General features: G+C 45.6%; 1 protein-coding gene across 1 annotated transcript in view; it reads left to right on the plus strand.

The window, feature by feature from the left end:
• The window catches only part of PTDSS1 (phosphatidylserine synthase 1), a 62,793-nt gene that overhangs the window by 22,314 nt on the left and 13,382 nt on the right, over positions 1-27,097 (plus strand). Inside the window, exons 3-9 of the mRNA XM_008689188.2 lie at positions 1,478-1,522; positions 4,184-4,308; positions 8,389-8,547; positions 12,690-12,841; positions 16,029-16,170; positions 18,120-18,232; positions 21,065-21,130. Coding sequence (XP_008687410.2) covers positions 1,478-1,522; positions 4,184-4,308; positions 8,389-8,547; positions 12,690-12,841; positions 16,029-16,170; positions 18,120-18,232; positions 21,065-21,130 — 802 coding nt within the window. The remainder of the gene's footprint in view (positions 1-1,477; positions 1,523-4,183; positions 4,309-8,388; positions 8,548-12,689; positions 12,842-16,028; positions 16,171-18,119; positions 18,233-21,064; positions 21,131-27,097) is intronic.

Genomic DNA, 27,097 nt, shown 5'->3' on the forward strand with positions numbered 1-27,097 from the left:
GGGGGGGGGGGGTCTAGAATCCTAGGCTGAGTCCCAGGCTAAGCTTCTAGAAACTGGCAGGTCCCCCAAAATTGGTCTAACAAGGAGACCCCAGTGAGCACTGGCTATTGTCTGTCCCACTGTCACCTCTGCAGGGAACTGCCCTGATCACTAGTGCCACCTCCCCCCTACTGTCCATGCTGATCCAGGCGGAGGGAGAGGGAGAGGTGGAGGAGAGCTCTGCATACTTAGGTCTGTGTCACCAGCTTGTGAGATCAAGTCTGGCACAGGTGCAATTGAAGAACTAAGCCCGAGTTAGGAAGGGGGCTGGGCAGCCAGCTCTGGCATCTTCCCTGGAGATGTGGGATTCTGATGTTGGAAGTCCTCCAGCAGTACGTAGGTAGGCTGTTCCACAGGGCGGGCAGCCCCAAATAGGTCGAGTGCCCACGAGAGCAGTGTTCAGTATTCATGAACTGTAACCCTTCCCTTGATGGTCAGTCAGTCTAGTAGATCAAGGCCCGGCTTGCTTGCTTCTACTTCTTTTTTTTTTCCCCCCAAAGAAAGAAACAAGAAGAGAAAAGTATTGGTGGATCCCTTGTAGTCAGAGTAAGTTTCGTCCTGGGAAGCGTGTTTTCATGGTGCAGAAGCTGCATCTGTGTGTCTGATCTGGGTTGCCATGTCAGAGGTATTTTGTTACCACAGTTCATGATCAAAAGCCGCTGCACTAGCACGTTCTGGTGCTCAAAGGATTTATTTTCAGTTTCATACCCCACCTCGTGTTCTCAAAGCAGTGTTTCTCTTGTTTAATTTCCAGAGCGCCTGCCCGGCCATGTCTGTCTGTCTGTCTGTCTCTCTCTCTCTCTCTCTCTCTCACACACACACACACACACACACACACACACATACCGTGGCTGGGCTCGGAGACCCGGCCATGTCTGTCTGTCTGTCTGTCTCTCTCTCTCTCTCTCACACACACACACACACACACCCCGTGGCTGGGCTCGGAGACCTGGCCATGTCTGTCTGTCTCTCTTTCTCTCTCTCTCTCTCTCTCTCTCTCTCTCTCTCTCTCACACACACACACACACACACCCCGTGGCTGGGCTCGGAGACCTGGCCATGTCTGTCTGTCTCTCTTTCTCCCCCCCGTGGCTGGGCTCAGAGACTGCACTTGTTAAAAACGCTTCAGGCTGGCCTGGTAACCGCTCAGTGTTGTAACATTGTTTGCATGGGAAATTAGGGTCTGAGTTCTAAAGACAAAGCTTTGAAAACAAATGTCTGTTGTGGAGACTGGTACCTGTTACCGTTGTGGTGACAGTTGCTACAGTGTGAATAAAACATTTCAACCTACACTTGACCTCAAAATATTTATGTAGAAAAACATTTTGACCGTAGAGAGTTGTTTTTTTTTTTTTAAATCTCTGTAGAGAGATCAGCACTTTGCTTTTAGTTTTTGTTTGGAACCAGTTTGTTCTAACCTTACATTTTCTATCTGCAGGCCCCTTTACTCGACCTCATCCGGCCTTATGGAGAATGGTTTTTGGTGAGTTATCCATTAGTGGATTTAGAAATATATTGTACTTAAAATCCATTTTCTGTATATCAATATAGCAGTTTTACAGTAAATTTTATAGCCTTTTACCTTTTGGTTTTCCTAATATAAATTTTTATGAAGATTCTTTGACACAAAACAAATATATTGGTGATAACTTTAGCTTCTCATATGTGTGAACTGTTCCAACTCCGCTCGCCCCCTGTGTATGATATTGTTTCTTAATGTACCCGGGATCTGACAGAAGGGGTTGTGGCTTGTTTTTCTTGATGCATCTTTCTGTTGCTTTTCATGGGTGCTGTGAGCACGTTTGTCTTGTCAGCATCCAGAAGGGACTGAAAACCCAGCAGTCTCTTGAGTGTTGTGAATAGGAAAGATCCTGGAAAGGGTGAAGTCTTTAAACAGAGAGCCCAGATTTGAAATAAGGGTTAGTGATAAGCATCTCTATAAATATTGGATGTCCTGTTTTTACTTGATTTCGAGTCCACGGATAGTTTCAAATCCCCTGAATGGACTTAAAATGCATCTTTCAAATGTTGGCTCTTGGCTTTGTCCTGCCTAAATACGACAGCAAGCAAATTATTTTAGGTTCATAAAATGTAACGTTATGAAACGGACCCTGTTTTTCTCCTCAGCCTTCAGAGATCATAGGTCAATCCCTTCGAATGGAGTGGCGTCCTTCCTTTTGCAGGAGTTCACTGAGCGCCTTTGTGTGGAGAGCCGCGCTGGCCCCGAGGCCGCAGGGGAGGGCCAGACAGACAGGAGGCTCCCCTCGGGAGGGAGGACAGCTTTTGCAAACAATTAAATAAATCAATAATCGAAAAATATCAGATGCCTCCAAGTGTTTTGAAGTTAATTAAAGCCATGCGGGCTGATAGTGACCGAGTGACTGCTTTCACGTGCACGTGCAAGGAAGGATGCTTCACGGAAACGTGTGCAGAGTAGGAGCTGGCAAGCATTGGGGTCACCGGAAGCAGGCAAAGGGAAAGGCTACTAAAATGGTCCCTAGCCAGAAAGAGCATGGTGTGTTGCAGGCCAGTGTGGCAGAGCAGAGCAGGCCCTAGGGGAGTAATAAGAGAGAGGCCAGAGTCGGGCAGGGACAGAACCCTACAGGGCTTGTGGGCCAGTAGAGGGCACAGACCGGAAGGGCAGTGGGAAGTCCCAGGAGGATTTTTCACAGAAAAGTGACATGATTCATTTCCATTTGTAAATAGATTGTCCTGTTTGCATCATACTTACATCTCATGGACTTAATGTTGCTGCATGAAATTAGGAGTTATTTTCAGCTGGTTGGCTACATTTGAGTTTTTCCTATTTCAAATGATCCATGATAGGTAATTAGTTTATTTCTTACCTGAGATCTTTTTGGGATCATGAAGCCCTTTGATAATCTGATGAGAACTAACCCTTTCTCAGCACGCGCACGCACACACACACACACACACACACACACATTTGTGCGTATTACATCTGGGGCTTCATGGACTTTGAAGCTCAACCATGAATTCCAGTTTAAGAAGCCCTGCTCCACACAGGTAGTTTCTGTTGTCTTAAAATAATTATTTTGAAAGGATTATAATAAAAAAGTGTAGTGGGAGGCATGTGAGATGAAAATTTATAAAAGCAGCTGGTAATAAACGTGAGGAAGTCCTTATGCTGACAAAGTATGTGGCTCTGGGGTGCACAACAGGTCAGCCATGCTGTGATCGGGTCCCCTGAGCTCCCTGAGGACAGAGAGAGCTCCTTTTGGAAGGCCTGGAGCTGTGAATGTTCCAGGGGATTTCATTCCAGCCATGGACGTTGTCTCCTCTGGAACAGTTCGTGGGAGATTAGCGCTGAGCCAAGTTCACACGGAGTGCTGTGATCCAAGGTCATTTGTATCACAGTGTCTAGGTGTCCTCCACAAATGTTTTAAGTCTAGCAGGTTCGAGAGAAAGAGAAGTGATAGAGCCACTAGTGGTTGGTTTCCAAATCTTTCTAAAAGGCTTTTGCTCTTTTAAAAGCAGATGATTAACTTTATTTTTAAATGACATGGGGTAATTATTAGGATACAGATTATGGTATGATGCCCAGGAACATAAGGCCCACAAGGGCTGACATGGGGTGTAAGACGTGGATGTGTGTCCCTAGGCCACCTCTCGGCCCTTCACACCTGTCTCTGCTGATGTGGCCCCCGAATGGACTGTTCATACCCGGCTTGCCTACCTCCCTCCACTCTCCACACAGCAGCCAGAGTCTGCTTTGCAAAGCGGTACCCATATCATCCTATTTCCCCATTTAAAGCCTGTCACGTGCTCCTTGTTTCACTTAAGGTAAAATCTGAGATTGTTGCCTCGGACCTCAAGCCCTTGCACTTCAGGGCCACATGCTCCCTTCCCATTTTTGCTGGTGGCCCAGCCGCAGGCTGGCTTCCAATGCCGCGGGCTTACGTGGATGCCTCTTCTCTACCTGAATGTTGCTGGTCTTTCAAGACTCAGCTCGAGCATCATTGTCTCAGTATTACCAACCCCGTCAGTGAGAGTTAGGACTGTGTATCAGACTTGCTCGTCAAAGGAGCTGCCAGGCTGTCACAGGGATCTCGACACACTACCATGCAAGACCAGTGCCTGACGTGTGTTTGCATCTGACCCCCACATTTCTCGTTTCCCTCAGGACTCAGTGTGCTCTACTTCCTGTTCCTGGTATTCCTCCTCTTCCTGAACTTCGATCAGGTTAAATCCATCATGTACTGGCTGGATCCAAATCTTCGATACGCCACAAGGGAAGCAGACGTCATGGTATGTACTTGTCAGTGGTCTCTCAGAGAAATCGGTAGGCTCTTGGGTATAAGAGATAGTCGGCTTCACTTCCTAAATTGTTACTTCTGCGTACTTCCCGTGTAGATAATGTAAAAGTCGGGTCTCTGGGAAGGTGAGGTGTGCGGTTTCCGGAGTGATTACAGTCCAGGGAAATGATACCCCTTCTTGGAGCAAAGGGGGATGGTGGGAAGAGTGTGACAACCTTGGGTGTGAATTCTGCCTCTGTCCCTTGTTAGCTGTAAGACCTTGGCAATGTACTTGTTAGCTAGCCTGTTCCTTTCTTTGTAAAGTGAAATAATAGTACTTCTTTGGGGAGTTTTATTGTGAACTAAACAAAGTAACCTTATCTCTGAAGCCTCCACATGGTGCCTTGCACACAGCAGGTCCTCGGTGGTGGTGGTGGTGGCTGCTGTAGCAGTGTGACCCTCAACACGTCTGCTCCACACTCTGGCCCCGAAGCCATGAGGGGCCGGTGTGAATGATCCAGGCCATTTTGTTCATTATTTTTCTTAACCCACAAAAATAATTTTATTCTTGGGTAAAACTTCTCCCTGCTCCAGCTTTTAGGGAAGAGACTATTTTATACTCTAATGCTGTTTCTTTCCTTTTTTTAAAAATTTTTTTAAATAATACCTTACATTTGGTACAGACTGAAGGAAGAACCTGGTAATGCTCAGAAAAGGAGAGCAGGCATCTGGGCCACAGGCAGGGTCTGGTGTAAGAAACAATACAAGGGGCGCCTGGGTGGCTCAGCCGGTTGAGCGTCTGCCTTTGGCTCAGGTCGTGATCCCAGGGTCTGGGATCGAGCCCCGCATTGGGCTCCCTCCTCTGTGGGGAGTCTGCTTCTCCCTCTCTCTCTCTGCCCCTCCCCCTGCTCGTGTTCTCGCTCACTCTCTCCTTCTCTCTCTCTCAAAATAAATAAATAAAATCTTTAAAAAAGAAAAAAACAATACAGGGGGACTTAATAAAAGATACAAGAAGTGATCATTCTACTGGAGTTGAGACTGGTCAGACCCTTCTTGAATGGTGTTTCAACATTTTAACTTTTATAAAGGCAGAAATAAGAATGCCAAAAATTATTTAAAAGTCTCAGGAAGAAAAGTCTGTCCGGGGGTTTCGTACTTTAGGCAACAGAGTGGCGTGCGGCGCCTTGGCGCTTCTCCTGATGATGATAATGATAGCGGTGGGCATGGTGAGGGTGGGGCAGCTACTGACTGTGGGTTGTCTGTTCTGCCAGCACTTACATAAATTCTATATAAGCTTCACACATGCATACACATGCATTAATAGCCCTCATTTTATCAGGAGGAAATGGAAATTTAAAATGGATAAGTATCTCATTCAAAGCACAAAGCTGGTAAGATCCCTCTGACTTTGGGACCTATCCTTTTCCTTTGGACTCTGCCTTAAGTACATAGTTATAATAATGGCAGTGCTTTGACACTCACAGGAGCCTTATGAAACAGATTGGGAGAAAGGTATTCCAGGTATGCTATCCCCCCCCCCATTTTCTTGGGGTTTTGAGCAAAAGGGGTTATATCACAAAGTAAAATGACCTGCAGAATGAATAGGACTTGGATTTGGTTAAGTGTTGGGCAAGCGAGGAAGAGGGTGGAGCCACCAGGATCAGCCCTGCAGCCATTTGGGAGGTGGCCACAATTTGTCTTCACCTCCTGTGCACTCATGCACACACCTTCCCCTCCTTGCCCCCCTGGCTCGGAGATGCCCTCATTTAATGCCTCCTCCCCCTGCTGCCCCAGAGTTGTGTCTGCACCCAGCTCCCTAGCAGCATTAAACTGCAGTGTCCCGTGTCCCTCCTATGGCCAGGACCTTGAGATCTTCCTGATGTGATCATTGGCGAGTCTGTGCATTAATAATTATAACGCTAAGAGTTACACTTGGCTCTTTATGACTGTCGAAGAGACTTTGCATGCATTGAAGCCCAGAAATATTCTCAGGGAGGATCAAGGGCCCCCAGAGTTAGCCCACAATGACTTGAAGAGCAGCCTTCTGAAAACAGAATTCAGCCCTCTCTCCTCACCCTGTGCAGTGTGTCCAGCGTCAATAAGAGGATAGGGTGGTCAAGGAATCTGGGGCTGACGGGGCCTTGCGGCTCTTCCATAACCAGACATGGCATCTCTCTCCATTGGTCTTTGATGTCTGTGACAGGCCCATGTTCCAGACTCTGGGTGAGAATTTTCCTCTTTCTATAGAGCAGTTTGTTGTTTGTTCTAAGTCTTGTCTTGACTTCTCTCTATTCTCTTTTCTTATTCTCTTTTTAGAATATTCTCTTTTCTCCCCATTTCCCACTTACACAGCATAATTCACATCACAATGTTTCTGAAAAAATAACAGTTTTTTAAAATGTCCTTTCAGCTTTGCAAATCAAAATGTACTGGGTGGATCTGAGAAAGGCTTCAGAAATCTGATGGTGGTGGGTTTTGGAAGAGACAGAGGAGTTCCAACTTGCTCTTTTGCTCCCTTAGCAGGCGTCATTTCTAGAATTTGAAAATATTAATATTTACAGGAATTCTTTCAACTGGCTGATAATAGGTGGTTGTTTTCCAAATCTTACTCCATCCTATCAGATTAATTTTGGGAAGACAGAATGTCACGTGTGGAGGTCCCTGAGAAATGTTACGTTGTCATATGATGATTACTTTCCTAATAAATACAGAAATATAAGGATGTTGATTTAAAATTTCCTTGAAATATGTCATATTAAAAACAAAAAGATATTAGAAACAAAACCAAAAGTCTTAAAAGCTTTGCCATTTTTATTATTTATTTATGTATTCATTTGAGAGAGAGAGAGAGAGAGAGAAAGCACAAGCAAGGGGCAGTAGCAGAGGGAGAGGCAGGCTCCCTGCTGAGCAAGGAGCCCAATGTGGGGCTCAATCCCAGGACCCTGGGATCATGACCTGAGCCAAAGGCAGACACTTAACTGAGCCACCCAGATGCCCAGCTTTGTCATTTTTAAATACTTAAATTATGTAGCCTGTGATAACATTTGGAGGTGGGGAGGTTTATTCTGTTTCCTTTAATTTCTGAAATTGGATGCTTCAGCTTTTCCTCTTTTCTGACATAAATATTTAAGGCTTTAGGTTTTCCTCTGAGTTCGTAGCTTCATCTCATCGTTCTGATACATAGTATTTTTTTTTAAAGATTTTATTTATTTATTTGACAGAGAGAGAGACAGCCAGCGAGAGAGGGAACACAAGCAGGGGGAGTGGGAGAGGAAGAAGCAGGCTTCCAGCAGAGGAGCCTGATGTGGGGCTCGATCTCAGGACCCTGGGATCACGCCCTGAGCCGAAGGCAGACGCTTAACGACTGCGCCGCCCAGGCACCCCTGATACATAGTATTTTTATTACCATTTAGTACTGAATATATTTTACATTTCTTTTTTTTTTTTTTTTTTTTTTTTTTAAGATTTTATTTATTTATTTGACAAGAGAGACAGAGAGGGACACAAACAGGGGGAGCTGGAGAGGGAGAAGTAGGCTTCCCTCTGAGCAGGGAGTGCAACTCAGGGCTCAATGCCGGGACTCTGAGATCATAACCTGAGCCAAAGGCAGATGCTTAACGACTGAGCCACCCAAGCGCCCCTGTATTTTGCATTTCTATTCTGATTCCTTATTTACGCTGTGATATTTAGATGTGTTCTTAAATTTCCAAACCTTTTGGGATTCTACTTACTCTTTATTATTTGGGATTCTACTTATGTTCTTACCACTGGCTTTAACATAGTTACCCTACGGTCAGGTGACATGGGCTGTGTGATTCCACTTCTTTAAGACAGGCTAATAAGCCTTTGTAAAATTATTTTGCTTCCCATTTTAGTCAGACTTCTGCAATCAGAGCAAAGCAGTTCTGATTCATAAACTTAAATATTTGTCCATTTTTCCTAAAGGGTGTTCAGTTATTAAAGCTTTTGGGGGTAGGGGGGCAGGACAGGTTTGACCAAGGTTATATTAGTTCTTTTCATTTATTGTCAGGATCCTGGAAGAAAGTTGATTTTGAGAGTGTCCATTAATTATTTCCCTTTTTATTTTGAATAGGAATATGCTGTCAACTGCCACGTAATCACCTGGGAGAGGATTATCAGCCATTTTGATATATTTGCGTTTGGTCACTTCTGGGGCTGGGCCATGAAGGCCTTGTTGATCCGTAGTTATGGTCTCTGCTGGACAATCAGTATTACCTGGGAGCTAACCGAGGTAAGAAGGGGCTGTGATCAGTTAGTTTACATGTAGGAGGAAGGTAGTCTGTCCATTCACAGGCAGTTAATCCATTCTTTGCCTCTGTGGTGCAAGCTGTGTTTAAACTACCCCTTAGGAATATTTTATGTCTTTGGTGGGAGGCGGGGCGCAAATTCCTTATTAACTTAAAATGTGTCTCTTGTCTCACAAGTCTTAAAGAGAAACAAATGAAATGAAGCAAAAAGAATGAAGTAAAATCCCCAGTGAGACAAATACAAGGTAATGAGGAGATGTGTTTAGAAGTAAGTAGGTAGGTTACCCACCAGCTAGTTGCCAGTCTGAGATAAATAGAACCGTGGTGTTTCGGAATTATAGGAGCCTCAAGGGTATTTTGTAGCTGAAAAATGGATTCCCGATAGCTCTAATACCTCATAGTCAAGTTTGTCTCATTAAATGAATGAAAGAGATAGTCTTTTTTGTTTTTTTTTTTAAGATTTTTATTTATTTGTTTGACATAGAGAGCACAAGCAGGAGGAGAGGCAGGCAGAGGGAGTGGGAGAAGCAGGCTCCCCGCTGAGCAGGGAGCCTGATGCAGGACTTGATCCCAGAACCCCGAGATCATGACCTGAGTCAAACCAGGTGTTTAACTGACTGAGCCACCTGGGTGCTCCTGAAAGAGAGATAGTCTTGAAAAATTATTAGGAAAATGAAATTTGGGGGACTTACTCATTTATCATTCAGTTATGATATATTTTTTTTAAAGATTTTATTTATTTATTTGACAAGATATAGACAGCCAGCGAGAGAGGAAACACAAGCAGGGGGAGTAGGAGAAGAAGAAGCAGGCTCATAGCGGAGGAGCCTGATGTGGGGCTCGATCCCATACGCCGGGATCACACCCTGAGCCGAAGGCAGACGCTTAACGACTGTGCCACCAGGCGCCCCCAGTTATGATATTATTCTTAATCACTCCCAGGGAACAAAATTTGGCCACGTGTACAGTATATTTCTTTTCTTTTCTTTTCTTTTTTTTTTTAAAGATTTTATTTATTTATTTGACAGAGAGGCAGCGAGAGAGGGAACACAAGCAGTGGGAGTGGGAGAGGGAGAAGCAGGCTTCCCGCTGAGCAGGATGCGATGCGAGGCTCTATCCCAGAACTGGGATCATGACCTGAGCTGAAAGCAGACGCTTAACAACTGAGCCATCCAGGTGCCCCAGGTGTACAGTATATTTCTTGATGCCAACTGTTGTCTTGACCCTAAGTTAGGGAAGCGTGCCAGTCACATCTAGCTTCTGTTAATGTGCCTCTGACAGCCTCCGAGGCTGGGAGTCTGAGTTCAAGGCATTGGCAGGATTGGTGTCCTTTGACGGCTGTGAGGGAAATCTGGTGCAGGCTTCTCAGCTTCTTATGGCTTGCTGGCCATCTTTGGTGTTTCTTGACTTGTTAGATGCATCACCCCAATCTCTGCGTCCACCTTCGAGTGGGGTTTTCCCTGCATGCATTCACGTGGCATTCTTTTTGTAAGGACACCAGTCACACCGGATTAGAGGCCCACCCTATTTCGAGATGACCTCATCTGTACTAATGACACCTGCAGCAACTCTCTTTCCGTGTCATGAGGTATTGGAGGTTAGGGGTTCAACGTGTGGATTTTGAGGGGAACACAGTTCAACCCACAGCAGTACCCAACACTGTAAATGTATTGTCCTAAGTCCTCACCATAAACCGAAAAGGCTGTGTACATCCCCAGCGGACAGATGAAGGAACCAGAGCCTTGCTTCATGAGGTGAGCCAGATCGCACTCCAGCTGTGCTTGGTTCCAGGTGTGCAGCGCACACTCCTGCTCTCCCAGCACGTTCCCCTTGGAATTCCAGGCATCTTCCTAACCTCGCTGCTGTGGGACCGTGGCCAGGCCCTGGGCCTTTCTCCGCCCGCCTCCTTCTCTCCCCTCACACTACACATGGCTCCGTGCCTGCTTCCCTGCTCCTCAGCATCCTCTCGCCTCCTGTAAGCAGCGTGGCTCCGTCCAAGTCTTTCACGCCGCTGCTCCATGTGTATCTAACCTCCTGTCCTCTCCTGGCTGAACCACTCACCTCCTCCCTTCACCGTCTCTTCCCAAAGGAATCATTTTCACTTCTCGGTCAGGTTACATTCTTCTCCAACTGAAAACTCTTTAATGTGTGTCCATTGCTCTTATGACAAAATCCAAACCTCCAGACCAGCCTGCAAGAGGCCCGATATTAACCGGCCACAGCCCACCTCCCCTACCTGCTTGAGACCCTCCCCACCTGCGGTGTGCACTCTAGCCATCTTTGCCTTCGTGTCCAAGATTCCATGTCTTTTCCTGTCCCAGAGCCCACCTGCAGACTCTTCGCTCCTTTCCCTGCTCCCTGCCCTGGCTGTGCTGCATGTTTGTACGCCTGGAAATGGAGTACCTGGCCCTTCTCCTTTGAAACGCTCATCACAGTTTAGATGCTTACAGTGTCTCTTTGCTGCCAAGGGTTAGGCCTCGAGAGGGCAGGGCCCCTCTCTGTGTAGTCCCGGATACTGTGCCTTGCAAGTGGCACGTGCTTCCCAGATTCCTAGTGAGCGAATGAGTGAATCCAGCCCTGTCTAGCTCCTCCCGCTCAGGTCTGGACAGACGAGGGGACCAGGGCCCAGCACCTTGCTTCGTGAGGTGAGCCCGGATTGGGTTCCAGATGTGCTCTGCTGTGGATGGGCAGCCCTCGTTCCTGCTGTTTGACGTGTCCCCCTTCCTGAGTTCCAGGCATTCATCTGGATGGCCCGTCTCACCCCCGGTATCTGGTACTGTCCAGGAAAGCTCTGGAGGCCGAAACCCGTCCTCCACATCCCACTGCTCTGCATAGTGTCGTGTCAGCAAATACGTGTCATTGACTCTGTTGACGTGTCTCTCTTCCCTGTCTAAAGGCCACAGTTAGCGCCCCATCTCATGGCTGGGAACCTGGGGATACACTTCAGGGGCTGTGCGTGGCTCGCCTCGGAGAGGAAGGCAGCCACCTGCCTTCGCCCATGGGGCAGCTGTGCTCTGTCTCCTCGGCGGCCGGCACGCTAAGCAGGCAAACTCCTCGGATATTTGCATTATTTTGCAGTTTCTGAAATGCTTTCATGAACAGTTGTATTTCATAGTATTGATTACATTACTTCAGAGGTTTGCAGTTACGGGGTGGCCTCTTTCCAGAGAACTCCCAGGCACTGTCTTTGTCATTTCAGACCTTCTTAAAATGGGCCTGTACGCAGCAGGGCACGCTGCTCTGGACACAGCTGACCGACTGTTTTGGACAAAACTATTTCCATAGGAGATTTCTGTCCCCTTTCCTCCCTTCATCCACAGAATGTCCTCTGTCTTCATCCCCGTCTCGTGAAACCTGTCATTCCTGTCCTTACCAGTCCCAGTCCAGTATGTCGTGCTCCAGTTGCCATCTGTCAGCACGAATCTCTCTTTTGTCCCACCGTGCTCCGTTTTTGTCGCCATGGAAACATTTGCCACAGCCTACCTGATTTTGTGGTTCTGGATAAACGTCTGACTCCTGCCCTTGAGATCAAAAACCTTGACTGTTTTGCCTCAACCGCTTATACATCATAAGCACTTAATAAGATGATTGCAGATTGGTTATCGAAAGGTTTCCTGGTTTCCTAAAACATGTCATCAAAACCTAACTTTTCTACTTTTGCAGTTTCCTTGCTGTTTTACCTAAATATCTATGGAATATTTCTAAAATGCGCAGCTTGAACTCTCAAGCTGCTAATTTTAGGACTATGCCAGCTCTCTGTTGGCAGGTACGAAGACTTTTCTCCTTCTCCCCTTCTAGATCCGTGTCTTGTTACCTTTAGCCAAGGTCGTTCATCCTTAGTATTTTTCAGGAGCGGTTATCATTTCTTTAAAGCCCTATGTTAAAAACAACAACAACAACAACTGTTTGGATTCATAATATTTGTAAATCGTCCACAGCATAAAAAGCAAACCTGATTACAGACCTTGTTTTTATTTATTCTGTTCATACATTAGGAGAACCTGACACGTCAACAACTCTTCCTTTTTTTTTTTTCGTCAACAACTCTTCCTAACAATATATTATTCCAAGGAAATCCATCTTTCTGTGGCGTTGTTTTTAAAACCATGGTCTCTTGTTTCCTCAGCTTTTCTTCATGCACCTGCTGCCCAATTTCGCCGAGTGCTGGTGGGATCAGGTCATCTTGGACATCCTGCTGTGCAATGGCGGCGGCATCTGGCTGGGCATGGTCGTTTGCCGCTTCCTGGAGATGAGGACCTACCACTGGGCCAGCTTCAAGTGAGTGGCCCTCTTCCTGCACATGAGTCACCGTGTTTCACAGTGCGTCCTTCACTGTGTTAGTAGCGTGCAACTTTGGTGTGGTCTTAGAGGATGAGAAGTAAATTACATGGTAGTAATTGAAACTCACGAGCGATTATAGACCTAATTTCAGGCATTCCTCCAGAAAATGCTAAATCATTTGTGATTTTCTCACATCCATTTTATTTTTATGCTTATGCCTCAGTCTACATTCACCCTGCCGTCACTGGATTAGGTAGTCCCCTCTTCCCCGGTTACCCCCTCCAAGCAATCTTTTTAGGGATGTCAGATACATCATGTCATTCTCCTGTGATGGCTTCTCGTGGTCTTTAGGACAAAGTGCACAGAGGGGGCTGGGCAGGTCCGGTCCTTTCCTCCACACCCTCTGGGGCACCCAAGGCTTTGAGCCCATGCCACGTGCTCCTCTGCACCTGGGTTTGACCCGTGTCCCCAGGGTGACAGGTCCTCTCCTTTCCTGCCTCAGCTCCCTTGATACCTTTCCAGGTAGTTATCTCTGACTCTCTGATTCAAGTCACACATCCCTCCTCTATGCCACCATGGGGGACAGCGCCCACCTCCATCATTCCTCATCGTGCTCTCCTAAACTCACTCACTCCTCAGTTTGACGGTCACAGGAACTGTGCCATTGGCCGGGAGGGAAAGAACAGCAGTAATGATCATGAAAGTAGTTGTTTTTATTGTGTTTACACCTTCATTTATTTATCAAACAAAACAGGAGCATTTTCCCACATCATTAAATAGTCTCCTAGACCATGATTTTAAGGGCTTCTTCATATCCCAACATATAAATAAATCATGAGGTATTTAACCAGTTCCCTTTTGTGGTCATTTAGTTGTTTCGAAGTTTTCAGTTTTATGAAGAAAGCTAGAGTGAACATTCTTTACACATAATCTTTGTGTAAATTTTTTTCTGTAAATGAATTTATTTACACCCATTTATATTTTCACCCATGTTCGCTAATGTATGTATGTGTCCATTTCACTGTTCCTTTGAATTTTACCCTTAATCCTTTTTCAATGTTATCACACATAGAATCGTGTGATACTGAATTTCTCGGCCATGTCTGTTAGGTTTTCCCTCTTTTTATTAGTGCTTTTGATAGGTTAAGGATATTAACACTCTCATAAATGTGACTTTATTTTCCATTTTGTCATCCAGCTTTAATTTTCTTCATGGTAGGTACTCTATTTAAACTTCAAAAGATTTTAGTCTTTTTGTTTAGGTAAATGTTGACCTGTATTTTCTCCCAGTTCTTAAGGGTTTGGTTTTTTATTATGAGTAACTTATTTAATCTTTCTCAAACTTAATTTGGTATATGGTGTGAAGGAGGGATTTCACAGTGTTTTTGCAATTGAGTCAACCGTGTTCCCCATTCCTTTTTAAGTAATCCTTTCTTTGGGTACTGGCTTGAAAGCATACTTTTTAATATAGTTAAGACCGTATATTACGGAACAAAAACTGTAGCTGTGAGAGATGTTGTAAGCAAGCTTGATAAGCAGTATCTCCTTTGAGCCTGACCTCAATCCTAGGGATTGACACTACTTTTTTCTTCCTTCTAGGGATGGTGACAGTGAGAACTAGGTTTAGTACTTTGTCTAAGGACACACAGGTAGCAAGCGCCTGAGTGTGAATTTATGTCAGGCTGCCTGGCTCTTTACACATTGCCGTAACGCTTCCCCATTTTCATACACTTATGCTTTAGTTTCAACTTGAGAGTCATTTTGTCAATTTACCAAAACACAAGCCCGACTAATAAGCAGAAATGCCACTGGTATATTTTTTATGTTAACGTCAAATATATAAATGAACATAAAGTTGAATTAACCTCTTTACAGACAATCCTGACTTACAGTGATGGTTTGACTCCATGATTTTTTGGCTTAACAATAGTGTGAAAGTGATACACATTCAGTAGAAATCATACTTTGAGTTTTGAATTTGGATCTTTTCTCGGGCTAGGGATGCCCGTAGGACCCTCTCTTGCGATGCTGGGCAGTGGCCGCGCAGCTCCCCGTCAGCCAGGTGATCGTGAGGGTAAACAGCCATTATACTCACAACCATTCTGCACCCAGACAGCCGTTGTTTTTCACTCTCAGTACAGTTTTCCTTAAGTTACATGAGATACTCAACATGCTATTATCAAGGAGGCTTTTCGTTAGAAGATTTTGCCCAGCCCCCATAGACAAATGTTAAGTGTTCAGAGCGAGTTTAAGGTGGGCTGGACTGAACTATGATGTTTGGTGGGCTAGGTGTATTAAATGCATTTTCATCTTATGATATTTCCATGTTATGATGGGTCTGTCAGGACAGAACCCCTTCATAAATTGAGGAAGATCTGTAGTAAGCATTCCAGTACTTGACCCCACTGTGTCACTCTCTTTATTTCCCATATTCCTCTTCCTCTTTCCATATAGTTGGCTTTTTTTTTGTAAATACAGTTCCTTCATAATTTTTGTTTATTTTTGGATAAACTCTATTTTTTTGTTGTTGCTCTTGTCCCTCAAATCTTGCTGCAAGATTTTCTCAATACATGCTTGTTGATGGGTTAGGTAAATGAACGAAGGAACAAACCCTCACCTCTTCCCCCACAAATATAAAAGGCCTGACCTGTTTTGTCACGGGAGTATGAAGTATTTGAGTGATTTCTAGGATTAAAACTAAGGAAGGTTAAAAATCACTGTTTGTCATCCCCAACTGTTCACTTACCTTGGGAACAAATGGGATGAAGAAAGGGTGTGGGTGACCTCAGAATATGGAGCACGTCCTCTGTTTCACTGAAATGCCCTGACTTGGGAGGCGCACAGCGGGTGGGGTCATATCCTTGCCGGCGCCCTCGTTCTCCCTGGCCTGGTTCCAGGTGGTTGTTCACAAGTGAAGGCCTCTCCTGGCTCTGCCGTGACCTGACCTCTGCCCCGTGCTTGTCATCACTGAAAGTCCCCATCAAGTATACAGCTCTCCACGCTGCCTATGGATAGAGAGATCATTGTTGGAGAGACGGTTCGACTAGAAAGGAATCTTTTTCTTCTGAGCATGTGTTGCAAAATTGTCAGTGCAGGTTATCTTTTTTTTTCCTTGTCTTTTTGTTTTTCTTCTTCCCTTTCCTTATCTCTTCGGATTTTCACCGGGGCCGTTCTCTTCTTACAGAGACATCCACACCACCACCGGGAAAATCAAAAGAGCCGTGCTCCAGTTCACTCCTGCTAGTTGGACCTACGTTCGATGGTTTGACCCCAAATCTTCATTTCAGAGAGTGGCTGGAATATACCTTTTCATGATCATCTGGCAGGTATTTTTGCAGATGCCCAGAACTCGGGGCAGGGGGAAGCAAAACCAAACAAAACCAAAAGCAAAATAAGAGCCATCCAGGAATTTAGAGTTAACGCTAGTTGACACTGCTTAGCCGCTGGCTGGTTCGGAAGATAGAAGATCCTGCAGCTGACATATAGAATAATTAAACAGAACAGTGTTATCACGCCTAAGGTCTTGCTTCCTGGGGAAGACATTTTCAAGTATCTTTCTTTGAATTGCAAATTAGAAACACCTTAAAATTCCCCGAAAGAAGCTTTTGGTCAGCATCTGTCACCCAAGGAGTTAGGCATTGGATAGCTTTTCAGAGTGATCGTTTTCAGGACCAAAGGAGCAAATGCAAAGGCTTTCTCTTACGTTCCAAATTTAATGTTTGATTTTTAAAATTGTGCCTCAGCTGTTACTACTCTGCGTAATTTGTAGAGAGCTAAGTAAAGAAGCCGTCTACCACCAGGGGCCTGTGGGGGCACTGGAGCCCTTTGGGGAACCCTGGTCCTCCAGGAAGATGCCGTCAGTGGAGGGAAGGTCTCCTCCCACGCGGCCCACTAGGTAATTGAAGTGATTCAGACAGCCAAGGGTCTTGGAAAAGGATTACCAGATGTCTCTGTTTTCTAGAGATAGCCTTTTGTGTGGCTCCTCCTGGCCCCAGGTTAATTATTTCACAACTCTGGGGGACTAGCTTTTGCCTGAAGAGTCTTTTGGAATCATCAGAAATTATATTTTGGACACATACACAAAATACTCCCAGCATAAGAAAAAATAAGCATGTGTCACCTTTAAGACAATTGTCCTGGTCCCCACGTGAAGAATAGTAGTGCTCATCTCAGTAAATGGACTTTAGGGATACAGAACTGTATGTGAGTAGTTGAACAGTCACCGTGGTTTGGGGAAGTCTGTATGTATAAAGATGGGAGTTTAAATGGATGGGGATTCAGTTTTGCCTCATGAGAGCAGCATCCAGGAAGGTGTAGGTTTTCCTTTAATCCACGAACTAAGGAGGAGTGTGGATTTGTCCAGGAGAGATAGTAAGGCGTGCTTCCAGAAGGGCAGCATTACATGCAGCATACTTCTTCCGCAAGCATGAGCACTGAGCTGTGACCAGCTTTCCACGTGTGGGGTTAATTAGTGGGCCGTGTTTTAATTTTATACCCTTGAAATCAGTGCTGTGGGAAAAGACACACGTTTTACGTCACTGAAATGAACCTGCTGGTCCATGTGTTTTCTAAGCAGTGACCTGTCCTAATCTCTGCTCCTTGCTTAATCTGGATGGGAAATGCAGGAGGCGGGCTCAGCAGGGAACCCACCCCTGTGCTGCCTCCTGTGATGAGCTGCACCGGGATGCTAACCTCAGGGAAAAGGACCACAGCCTGTAGATGGAACCTTGAACCAACTCTTCACACGCACCCTTAAGAGCTGCCTTTGGCCGAGGCGTGTGTTACAGGCGTTCCCAGTCATTTCTCATGCTCAAGCTTCTTTTGGTGATTAAAGAGCTCACTTTCGTACAGTCATACATCTTGTAGACCCGGCCTGATTTCTGTAAGACCGCAGGGGTGTTCCATGGCAAATACTGGTTTTCATGATTTCTGCTGATCTCAAAGTATCTGTGTCCCGACTGTTCAGCAGAGCACATGTATGACCCAGGTGACAGCCACGCCCCAGGAAACATGACCGATAGCTAATGCCATCATGTACCCCTTCCCCTACCCCAGCACCTCCCCCATTAGCCCCCAGTTGGTTGGTGCCAATATTGTACTGGCTGTTACTTAGTTTAAAAATAGCAACTATTCCGGTAGCGACTTGGACAACCCCATCTATTTTCTGAAAATGCTTTGAACATACTAATTATTTTTTAGAATGTCCATAACAAGGAATATATTATTATGACTTAGCATGCAGTATCAGGTTGACTAATGCCTCCTTCTTTTTCAGCTAACTGAGTTGAATACCTTCTTCTTGAAACATATCTTTGTGTTCCAAGCCAGTCATCCATTAAGTTGGTGTAGAATTCTCTTTATTGGTGGCATCACGGCTCCCACAGTGAGGTAATTCTATACAAGCCTGACTGTCATTTGAGCACATTAACCTGCTATGTATTCTCCTGCTCAGCTTAAGGAAAGTCACGTAAACTAGCAGATTTTCCATGAAAATATTAAAGGATTAGACCTCTGAATATGACAAAAATGTTTTGCTCTCAGACCTCAGTCACATGGAGAACACCACACAAACCATTATCTTCAAACCTTTTTATTACCCTCCACTGCTGTTCCATTTTTACCCCCTTTAACATCCTTTAAATTAAAAAAAAAAAGCGGTGATGCTGACTTCTTTCTAAGATGAGGTGATTGAAAAATATAAACATTTTTCTGGTGGATCGGAAGTCATAAATGATGTTATTTTTAGAATGGCTCTTTTAGAGCCGGTTAATTTCCTTTTCACATTGTCCTTCCTGTCATCCTCCAGGACAACTGAGATAAGCTTGGCTATTCATACTGTTGTTGCCCCGATATGGGTAGGGCCCCAGAGGTGAGGTGTTCTTTGGAGACTCCCACTCACGTAGACTGATCCCAGTGAATATCAGACAGACATACTTTCATCTGTTTCATTTTTCCTACTCAGAGCTAATAGCATTTGGGTTTTACAATTAATGTTGGAGCACCGGCATTGAGCAGGAATAACACCAAAGATAGCTACTCAGTCAATTCAGATATAAACTAAGCAGTTACAGGCGTTAGCTTCTCAGAAGCTGTGGGATAACTCAATTCACCATTTTTAGTGTGCATGCAAACCACACAAGCAGAGTGGATGTTCTCCTTGGTCAAATAAACCTCTTTACTCCAGCCAGCACCTCTTCTGGTCCTCATTAATTATTACAAAAAGGAAACAAGCATACATAGATACATAGATATATAATATATATAATGTATATCTATATAGATATTTATGTATCTATGTTTATCTGTATCTGTATCTATATATATTTCCTCCCAGATCCTGGATTGAACAAGCCAAATAAGAGACAACTGAGTTCTGTGGAGCTAAGGCCTAAAATTCCATCTCTGGTGTCATTATGAACCAAATGGGTAGCCAGCCGTTGGTAGGCAGGTGGCGTTCTGACGTGTCACAGACCAGTGGCCTGTTGAAGTAGTGTTCTTGCAAATATGCTATTTTCCCTCAGTGCATTGGAACCTCCTTCTCTCATTTAAAATTTAATTTAATTTGAGAAAGATTAGCCACAGCTTCTTGGTAAAACTCAGAATAATCAACAAAGTCAGTACGCGAGGAAAAGAAATCTCTTATAAAACAGAATCACAAACCACATCTGATTGATCATGAAATTTTAATATCGTTAAACATCACAAAACAAAAACTGGAGACTAGCCGTCCAGTATTTTGAGGGTTTTTTTTGAGAGCTTAAGATTTTTGCTAAACCCTAGGATTTCTACGTGATTCTTTCTTGTTTAAAAATCAGCCACTTTTCTATGCTTTTGTACCTACCAGAGGCATTTCCTCTGTATGAAGACGCTGTGACAAGCCACTTGGAAAGATGGAGGTGCTCCAGCGGCTTTTAACACAGCCGCTCCATGTAGGGAGTGCCAGGCCCCTAAAAGGAGAGGGAGCATATAGGCTTCAAGATAAATCATACAGACCACATCTCCGTTTTCTTCCCTTTTGATTCGACTCTCTTGCTTTGAGAAGATTTTTGACTGAACATTCTCTGAATCTGGTAACGTAAAGTGCAGTCCAAGGGGAGGGATGCAGTCGGAGGGTCGAGTCGCCAAACTGGTAAAAGCATATTAGGTAGACCTGAATTCTTTAGGACTAGAATTCTCCCCTCAGGCCTTTAGGGTGAGGTGATAGTTTGTGGATGACCTTCAGGTATCCACGAATCCCCTGAGGCTTAATGCAGAATTGTGTGTGTGTGTTCGTGTGCCTTTATCATAGGTTTCATTAAATCCTCAAAGGAGTCTGTGACCCCACAAAAAGATGACGAGCTCCTGCTTCAGATGCTACTTCTGGAGGGATTGATTGAGTTTTGGGGGTAGTTATGAGGGTCTAAGCTCGTCTCTGTCCTAAGTAGCAGCCACTTAGCACGTGTGGTGGCTGAGCACTGGAAATGTGACTGGTCTGTGTGAAAATGTGCCATACGTGGAAAATACGCACCGTATTTTGTAGACTTAGTGCAAAAACAACGTAAAATGCTTCACTATAGCTGTTTTCAATATGTTGGATTAAATGACATATGTTATTGGAACGAATATTATCTGTTCCTTTTTACTTCTTCAACATCACCGCTAGAAGATTTTAAATTACACTTGTGGCTTGTGTTACATATCTATTGGACGGTGTTGCTCTAAGCTTTTCAACTTCATATCATTGCCTCTTTTTTTTTCTGATCTCATCAGTCGCATTTAAAGTCATTGGTATTCAGTGAACAGTGAACTGCAGCTGGGGTCCCATTCCAGTTCCTGAGAGCCAGAAATGTGTGTCTGTCCTGCCTGGGTTACAATCAGCAGCCTTTGTCCTGGAGAGTGCCAGAGGAGACAATTACTGACAGTGTACGTGACCCTCTGGAATCGCTTCCATGCAGAGACTTGAAGCACCCATTCTGTCCCCAAATCAAAACCACCTTTGCGAATAATTGGCTCTTTAAACCATGCTCTCCTTCTTCCAAACCCAGCCCGAGCTTGTAACCTTTTACAAGAATGTTTCAGCAGGCACCGGCTTCCTAGTCCCTTGACCAGAAGTAGACCAGGCAGCCGGAGTACGTACAAGGCAGAACATCTTTTATATTTGCTCTGTCAAAGTGATTTAATTCTGTACCGACCCCTTGGTCTTCCAGAAGCCCTCAATGAATTCCACGTTTGTTCTTGCAGGCAGTACTATGCTTACCTCACTGACACACAGTGCAAACGCGTAGGAACACAGTGCTGGGTGTTTGGGTGAGTAATCTCTTACTGTGGACGTTTCAGAACCACTTGAGCCTTTGAATTGCCTTGGTTTTTTCTTGACCCTAAATTAAGTGCCTTTCAGTACAATTTTCCTATGAAGCTTGCTGTTGTTTTTATAGGTCTTTTCATTTTTTAACATTCTCTTTTTTGATTTAAGTTTAGGATATTGTAGTTCATTGGCAAATTATAGAAAGATGATAGATAAACGGCTTTTTAAGAAAAATAGGAAATCAAAAGATATTTTGTGCATAGAACTTGGGAGACTTTATTTTGTGAAATAAGTAGATGATGGATTGTTGAAATTCCCTCTAAATTCAGTGGCAAGTTTGGGACATCATTTTTGTGATAGGCTTACCAATGCTTTCTGTTACTTTCACATCAGAAAGGCCCCTCAAAACAGCTGCTTGCTACCTACCAAGGTATAATTTTATTGTTCCAAAGAGAACTAACACATAGTCACATGGTCACAATTTATTGTCTTGTTAGAGATACCAATGCTCTCTTAATATATTATTATTTAAATGTTTTGAAAGACCGTAAGAGACCCTTAACTGTAGGGAACAAACTGAGGGTTGCTGGAGGGGAGGTGGGCGGGGGGATGGGGTAAGTGGGTGATGGGCATTAAGGAGGGCACTTGTTGGGATGAGCACTGGGTGTTATATGCAACTGATGAATCACTAAATTCTGTGCCTGAAACTAATACTAATATTTGGAAGAGACCATAGGCTATCTAGTTTAACCCCAAGGTGTTAAATGCGAGACCGTCCTCTCTCGGGTAAGTGATTCTATTGCTTAGATACCACCAACAGTTTACCATTCCACTTAGCAACCGGGGTTCCAGAGATGTCCAGCACATCTGTGTGCGAAGTTCAGTCCCAGAGGCACCTTAGATTTAAGAACTAATCTAGGTTCTAAATTGAGTGTGATGGCATAAAGACAATGTGGTGAATACCCATAGTAGGGAAGAAATTACTACTTTCAACAGATTTTTAAACAGAGTTAACTTTCTTTTTCTCAGTTAAAAAGGTAATACATATATATAGATAAAAAAAGTGGCAAAACAAAACACCCCAAAAACCTAAAGATGATCCAAAGAAGTCACCTGGTCAGAGATAATTGTGGTTAACATTTCTGTGTTATTCCTTCTAAACATTTTTCTGTGTGTGTGTGTCCAGCTCTCCGTTCAGAGACTGACGGGTTACTCACGTTAGCTGTAGGCAGTCTCCACCCCGCCCCCTGGAACACAAAGGGTCATTGTCCTTATTTCTCATACATTCTGTGACATAAACTGATTTTCCTACTGGGTGGTAACATGGATTCGCTTTCCACTGTTTGTGACGGGAGCGAGAACTTACACTGACGGAGCAGAGGCCGTGTGAGGGCACACTTGTTGAGTCACACAAAGGAGGGAGGTGGGCTCTCTTTCCTGTCCCGCCCAGAGAGGATAAGAAGCATTAGTTTTGCATCTCCTTGCCCACAGAGCGCTTGAGTCCCCCTCCACCGCTTACAGGAACCTTCTGCCCACATGCGGTTTTCTCTTCACATTCACAAGTCCTTGCCAGAGTCTTCACTCCACTGCGAGTGGACGTATTTTCCCCACAACCGTCTCTGTTTACCTGTTGAGGGAAAGGAGATGCTGATCAGGGAGAGAGGTAGTGTTACAGCAAAGTTGGTTTCTCATCACGCAGCCAAAAAATAACAATCCCTGGGGGTGGGAGAAATGGCAAAGTCAGCAGGGCTCGAGCCGCAGAAAACGCGGCCACAGAAAGTCGGATCTTGATGAAAGTGACCCAAAAAAATAAAGCAAAATGCAAAGGAGTGCTCACTGGGCTTATTTAGTATGCTTCTCGAGAGTAGAGAGCTCCCAGAAGGGTGGGGTCAGGGCTCCGGAACCTTGAGAATTAGTGGGCCGTGCTGAAAATGAAAAGGCCTCTCCGAGAATCACACCCAGCCATCCGGCTGGGCCTGCAGACGCTGGCAAGGGCCACCTCCCATCAGCCCGCAAAGGAGAAACAACACGGCCCCAGTCTTGTCTCTTCTCTCTGCAGCGTTGCCCCTCAGAGGCCACCCCCTCCCCTCTTCTGCCCCATCCCTCCTCCAGTCTCCCTGCTGCCCTCCTCTCTTGTTTTCTCCATCTCGTATAGAAACAGCAAATGTTGGGGTGCCTGGGTGGCTCTGTCCCTCAAGCATCCGAGTCTTGATTTTGGCTCAGGTCATGATCTCAGGGTTGTGAGATCGAGGCCTGCATCGGGCTTAGCACTGAGCCTGGAGCCAGCTTGAGGGATTCTCTCTCTCCTCTCCCTGTGCCTTTCCCCTCACTCTCATGTACTCTCTCTCTCACAAAAACAAAGACAAAAGAGCAAACGTTTAAATGTCTTATTTCTTTTAATAACTAGGAGCTGCTTCATAGCTTCCTTTTCACTAATTTTAGAGTAATTTCAGGCTTTAGCACGGTGTGGAGATGTGGGGAAACAGAGTAGGAGCGCCCCTTATAGTGACAGCGGAATTTTGCTTTTGGGGAGGTGGGTGGGGGGGGGGAGACAAATAGGACCACCTGAGGTGTCTTTCCCACCATTCCACAATTTTTTCTCCTCAAGAGAGCACTTTTTTCTTTTGTAAATGTTATACCCAGAAAAAGTTTGTATTAGTTACTCACTGATGTAACTAAATACAGTCTTACAATGTGGTCTCCCATAGTCATGCCATAGATCTGAACTTTTAAGCCTTTTATTTGAAAACACACTGTGCCCAGCAGAGAGATAGGACCCCATCCAGCTCAGGAATGGGAACCCCACCAAGGAGAAAGCAGTAGTGTGAAAGAGCTGGTCTCTTCTCTCGTTAGAAGGTCCCATTACACTATTTCCAGCTCTGGGGAGGCCTTAGGGCCGGACCAATAGGAACAGATTCCCTAGGGGTGCACTTTATAGCATCTTTAACTTCATCTTTCTCCCCACTCAACCCTCATCATAACTGAGTTTCCAAACAGGAGAGAAGTAAGCTGATGTAGAAAAAAAGATGTTTGATCACTTGGCCCTAAAGGAATGTATCTTACAAGCCTTGGCTGTCGTAGGAGTGAACTGTCACTTTTCATTCCCGAGAGAGTTCTAGGTGGGGACTTTGGGGGTTGGATAAGAGTCCACTGGGCCCAGGGGACCCCAGGACCGCGTCTGCCTCGCTGGCAGAACTGCCCTTCGTTCCGTGTCATCGTAACCCTACTGGTGCCCCTTTGACAATCAGCTGCCATCTCCGGTGCTCTGCTGAACTGTCTGGCCAAGGCCAGTCCCGAATCAGCACGTTCTTCCTCCATCCGCGGCTCTCCTGTCTTCTCCCAGCATCTGCCATCTTGATACCATTCCTTCTGCAGCAGCTGGCCTGGTTTTCCTCCTACTTTTCTGTTCCTTCTCAGTTTCCTCTGCTGGCTGCCCATTCCACGTCACTCCACTCCACAATTTCTTATAATTGTGCTTGTTTTTCCAGGCTCTTTTGGGTCTCTTCCCCCCACCCAAGGATGGACAACAGCTATGAGGCAGGGGGTCCTTCCAGGAGGGGGGTGCGTGTGAGGGGAAAAGAGCTCTGTGGGAGGTCTCATCCCACTCTGACCTCTCCCAGCACCACCCGTCCCCACCGTCCTGCTTCTGACCTTTGTTCTCAGCCTCCTGCGTCCCTCACCTTCCCTCCCATCTGCCCACTTCTGTTTCATGCTCACACTGCTAGGGTAGCTTCATAGCCAGTTTCCCTTTCCCACTGTCTCCCCTTCATCCCATCCTCATTTATCCCACCACTCCCTGCTTCTTTCCTCAAAACACCTCCACTGACAGCCCAAAACCTCTGGCAGTAGGTACAAAATTTTTTTTAGCAGCTGAATCCTGTTCCCCAAATGATATCTTGCCCCAAATCCTAATAGCAAAACAGTTGAGCAGAACTGTCCTGGGTATGCTGCCCAGGACCCTTTTGCCCCTCTTCCCACCCTGCCCCTGGGGTTCTTGGGAAGTCAGAAAGTTCCAGGAAACACCGTTGAACCTTTTTTTTTTTTTTTCCTATCTGGTAAAGCCTAGCTCAGGTATCACTTCTTCTAAAAAGGTGTCTTTGCTCACCCTAACCAGGACCGGAGCCCAGTGCCTGGGGGCCTCTGTGGTTTTGTGGTAGAGGTGTCCCGTGTCTCCATGTCTCCTTTCCACTGCGGGAGGGTCCCAGTGTGAGCCATCCCGGCAGCATGTTCCCGGGCAGCCCGGGGCTTTACGTGCGGTAGGTGCCGGGTGCACCCGGGCTGTGGCATCCTCAGAATCCTAAAGTGGGTTTTGTTGGCAAACTGAAAACTTGCTCTGCTTCTCCGGGTTGGCTCGTACACCAGTGCTTTTATGCCGCAAGTTTCTGCATGTACCTGCTTACATTCTTGTCCCACTCACTGAGGAGCTCCTTACCCCGGACTCTACATTAATGTTGTCTTTATTTGTACCGTATCTGGAAGGAGCTCCCAGGGCAGGGGAGCTGAGAAGGTCCGAGTCAGCAGACCAGCCTCGTCCCCCAGGCAGGAGCACTGTCAGGCAGCCTAGACATTTGGCTGCCTTCTAAGCTTGCTGATTAAAGATAAGGATGGGCAGAGGCGTCAAAGGGAGTAGCAGCCCCGACCGAATTCCATCAAACCACAGTTTGGCCACCGAGTTCAGTCTGGTAAAGATCAGAGAGATTTAAATTTGCGCCCCACCCCACCCCCTTGGTGAGGAGGTCGTGCGGTCCCAGCTGACAGGCTCAGTAACACGGGCTCCCTGTGTACCCCAAGCCTTTGGGCTCAGCCCTAAATGAGCCACCACTTGGGTCTTGTACAAAGTAATATCAGCCTTCCTTATGTAAGGACTTTATCAGGATTCCCTCAGGGGGCCAGGGATAATGGTGGGAGGACGACTGGTGGTAAAAGGGATCATGTGATTGTTGGGTTTAAGGCTTCCGAGTTCTCACCACTTCTTACACCTCCACAGCGACTCCCCTGGTCCTCTCCCCAGATTAGAAGCCTCCCTGCTCCTGCCCCCAGAATGACCATATTAAAATGGAAATTGAGTCACGGATGCTTTTCCCTTTGTTCAAAATCCTTCCTCAGACTAAAAGCCAAGCCCTAGTGTGGCCCTCGGGACCCATGTTGCTCTGTGCCTCGTCTCTGCCCCTTCCCCTCACTTCCTGCCACCCGACTTTGCTCAGTGTCACATGCTCCCCGAGAAGGCCATGTGCAGGGACCACAGCTTAGCTAAGATCCCTCAGCACAAAGGAGCAAATCCTACTCCTGAAGTCGTTGACTGAAACACTCTGTTGTCTTTAACTTCAGGTCATTACGAAGTCAAATTGAGTGGGTCCTGACCAGCATTTTCTTAAAATGAAATAGAATACAAAGATATCAGAGTAAAGGAACAAATTATTCTGTGAAACTTTTGTTTCAGTTGTATGTATACGTGTGTGTGTGTGTGTGTGTGTGCGCGTGCGCGTGTATGGGGTCACAAAGAAAAACGTGTGTCTTGCTGTGGGTCTCGGGTCGTAAAAGTTTGAGAATCACAGCCCTGGTTACTGTGTTTTTGAAAGGTGACTTGATCGAGTAGATACCCAAAACTCTCACAGTAAACTCTGGGTGTTCAGTCTGGCTTAAGGACAGATGAGCACACTGACTTCCTGGGCTGAGCACCTGCTCTTTTAATTCCTCAAGAAGCCCCAGCCGGAGGTTAAGTGTTCTTTCCGAGTCCCCCCTGCCACCCAGCGGCCGCTCACAGTCCTGACTGGACCATTCTGGTGACGCTTAGCCCTGCACTAACTATATCGCAGCTAGAATGATGCTTTCTCACACATGGACTTTCTTGGGGGTGGTCTGGGGCGGAGGTGGTCTTTAGAGATTCAGGCCAACCACTTCTAAACAGTGTTTGATCGGGGCTAAGGGAAAAGAACCCCAAACTCTCTAATGATACATTAAGGAGATTT

Source organism: Ursus maritimus, unplaced genomic scaffold, assembly GCF_017311325.1.
Source record: "Ursus maritimus isolate PB19 unplaced genomic scaffold, ASM1731132v1 scaffold_9, whole genome shotgun sequence".
NCBI classification, from domain to species: domain Eukaryota; kingdom Metazoa; phylum Chordata; class Mammalia; order Carnivora; family Ursidae; genus Ursus; species Ursus maritimus.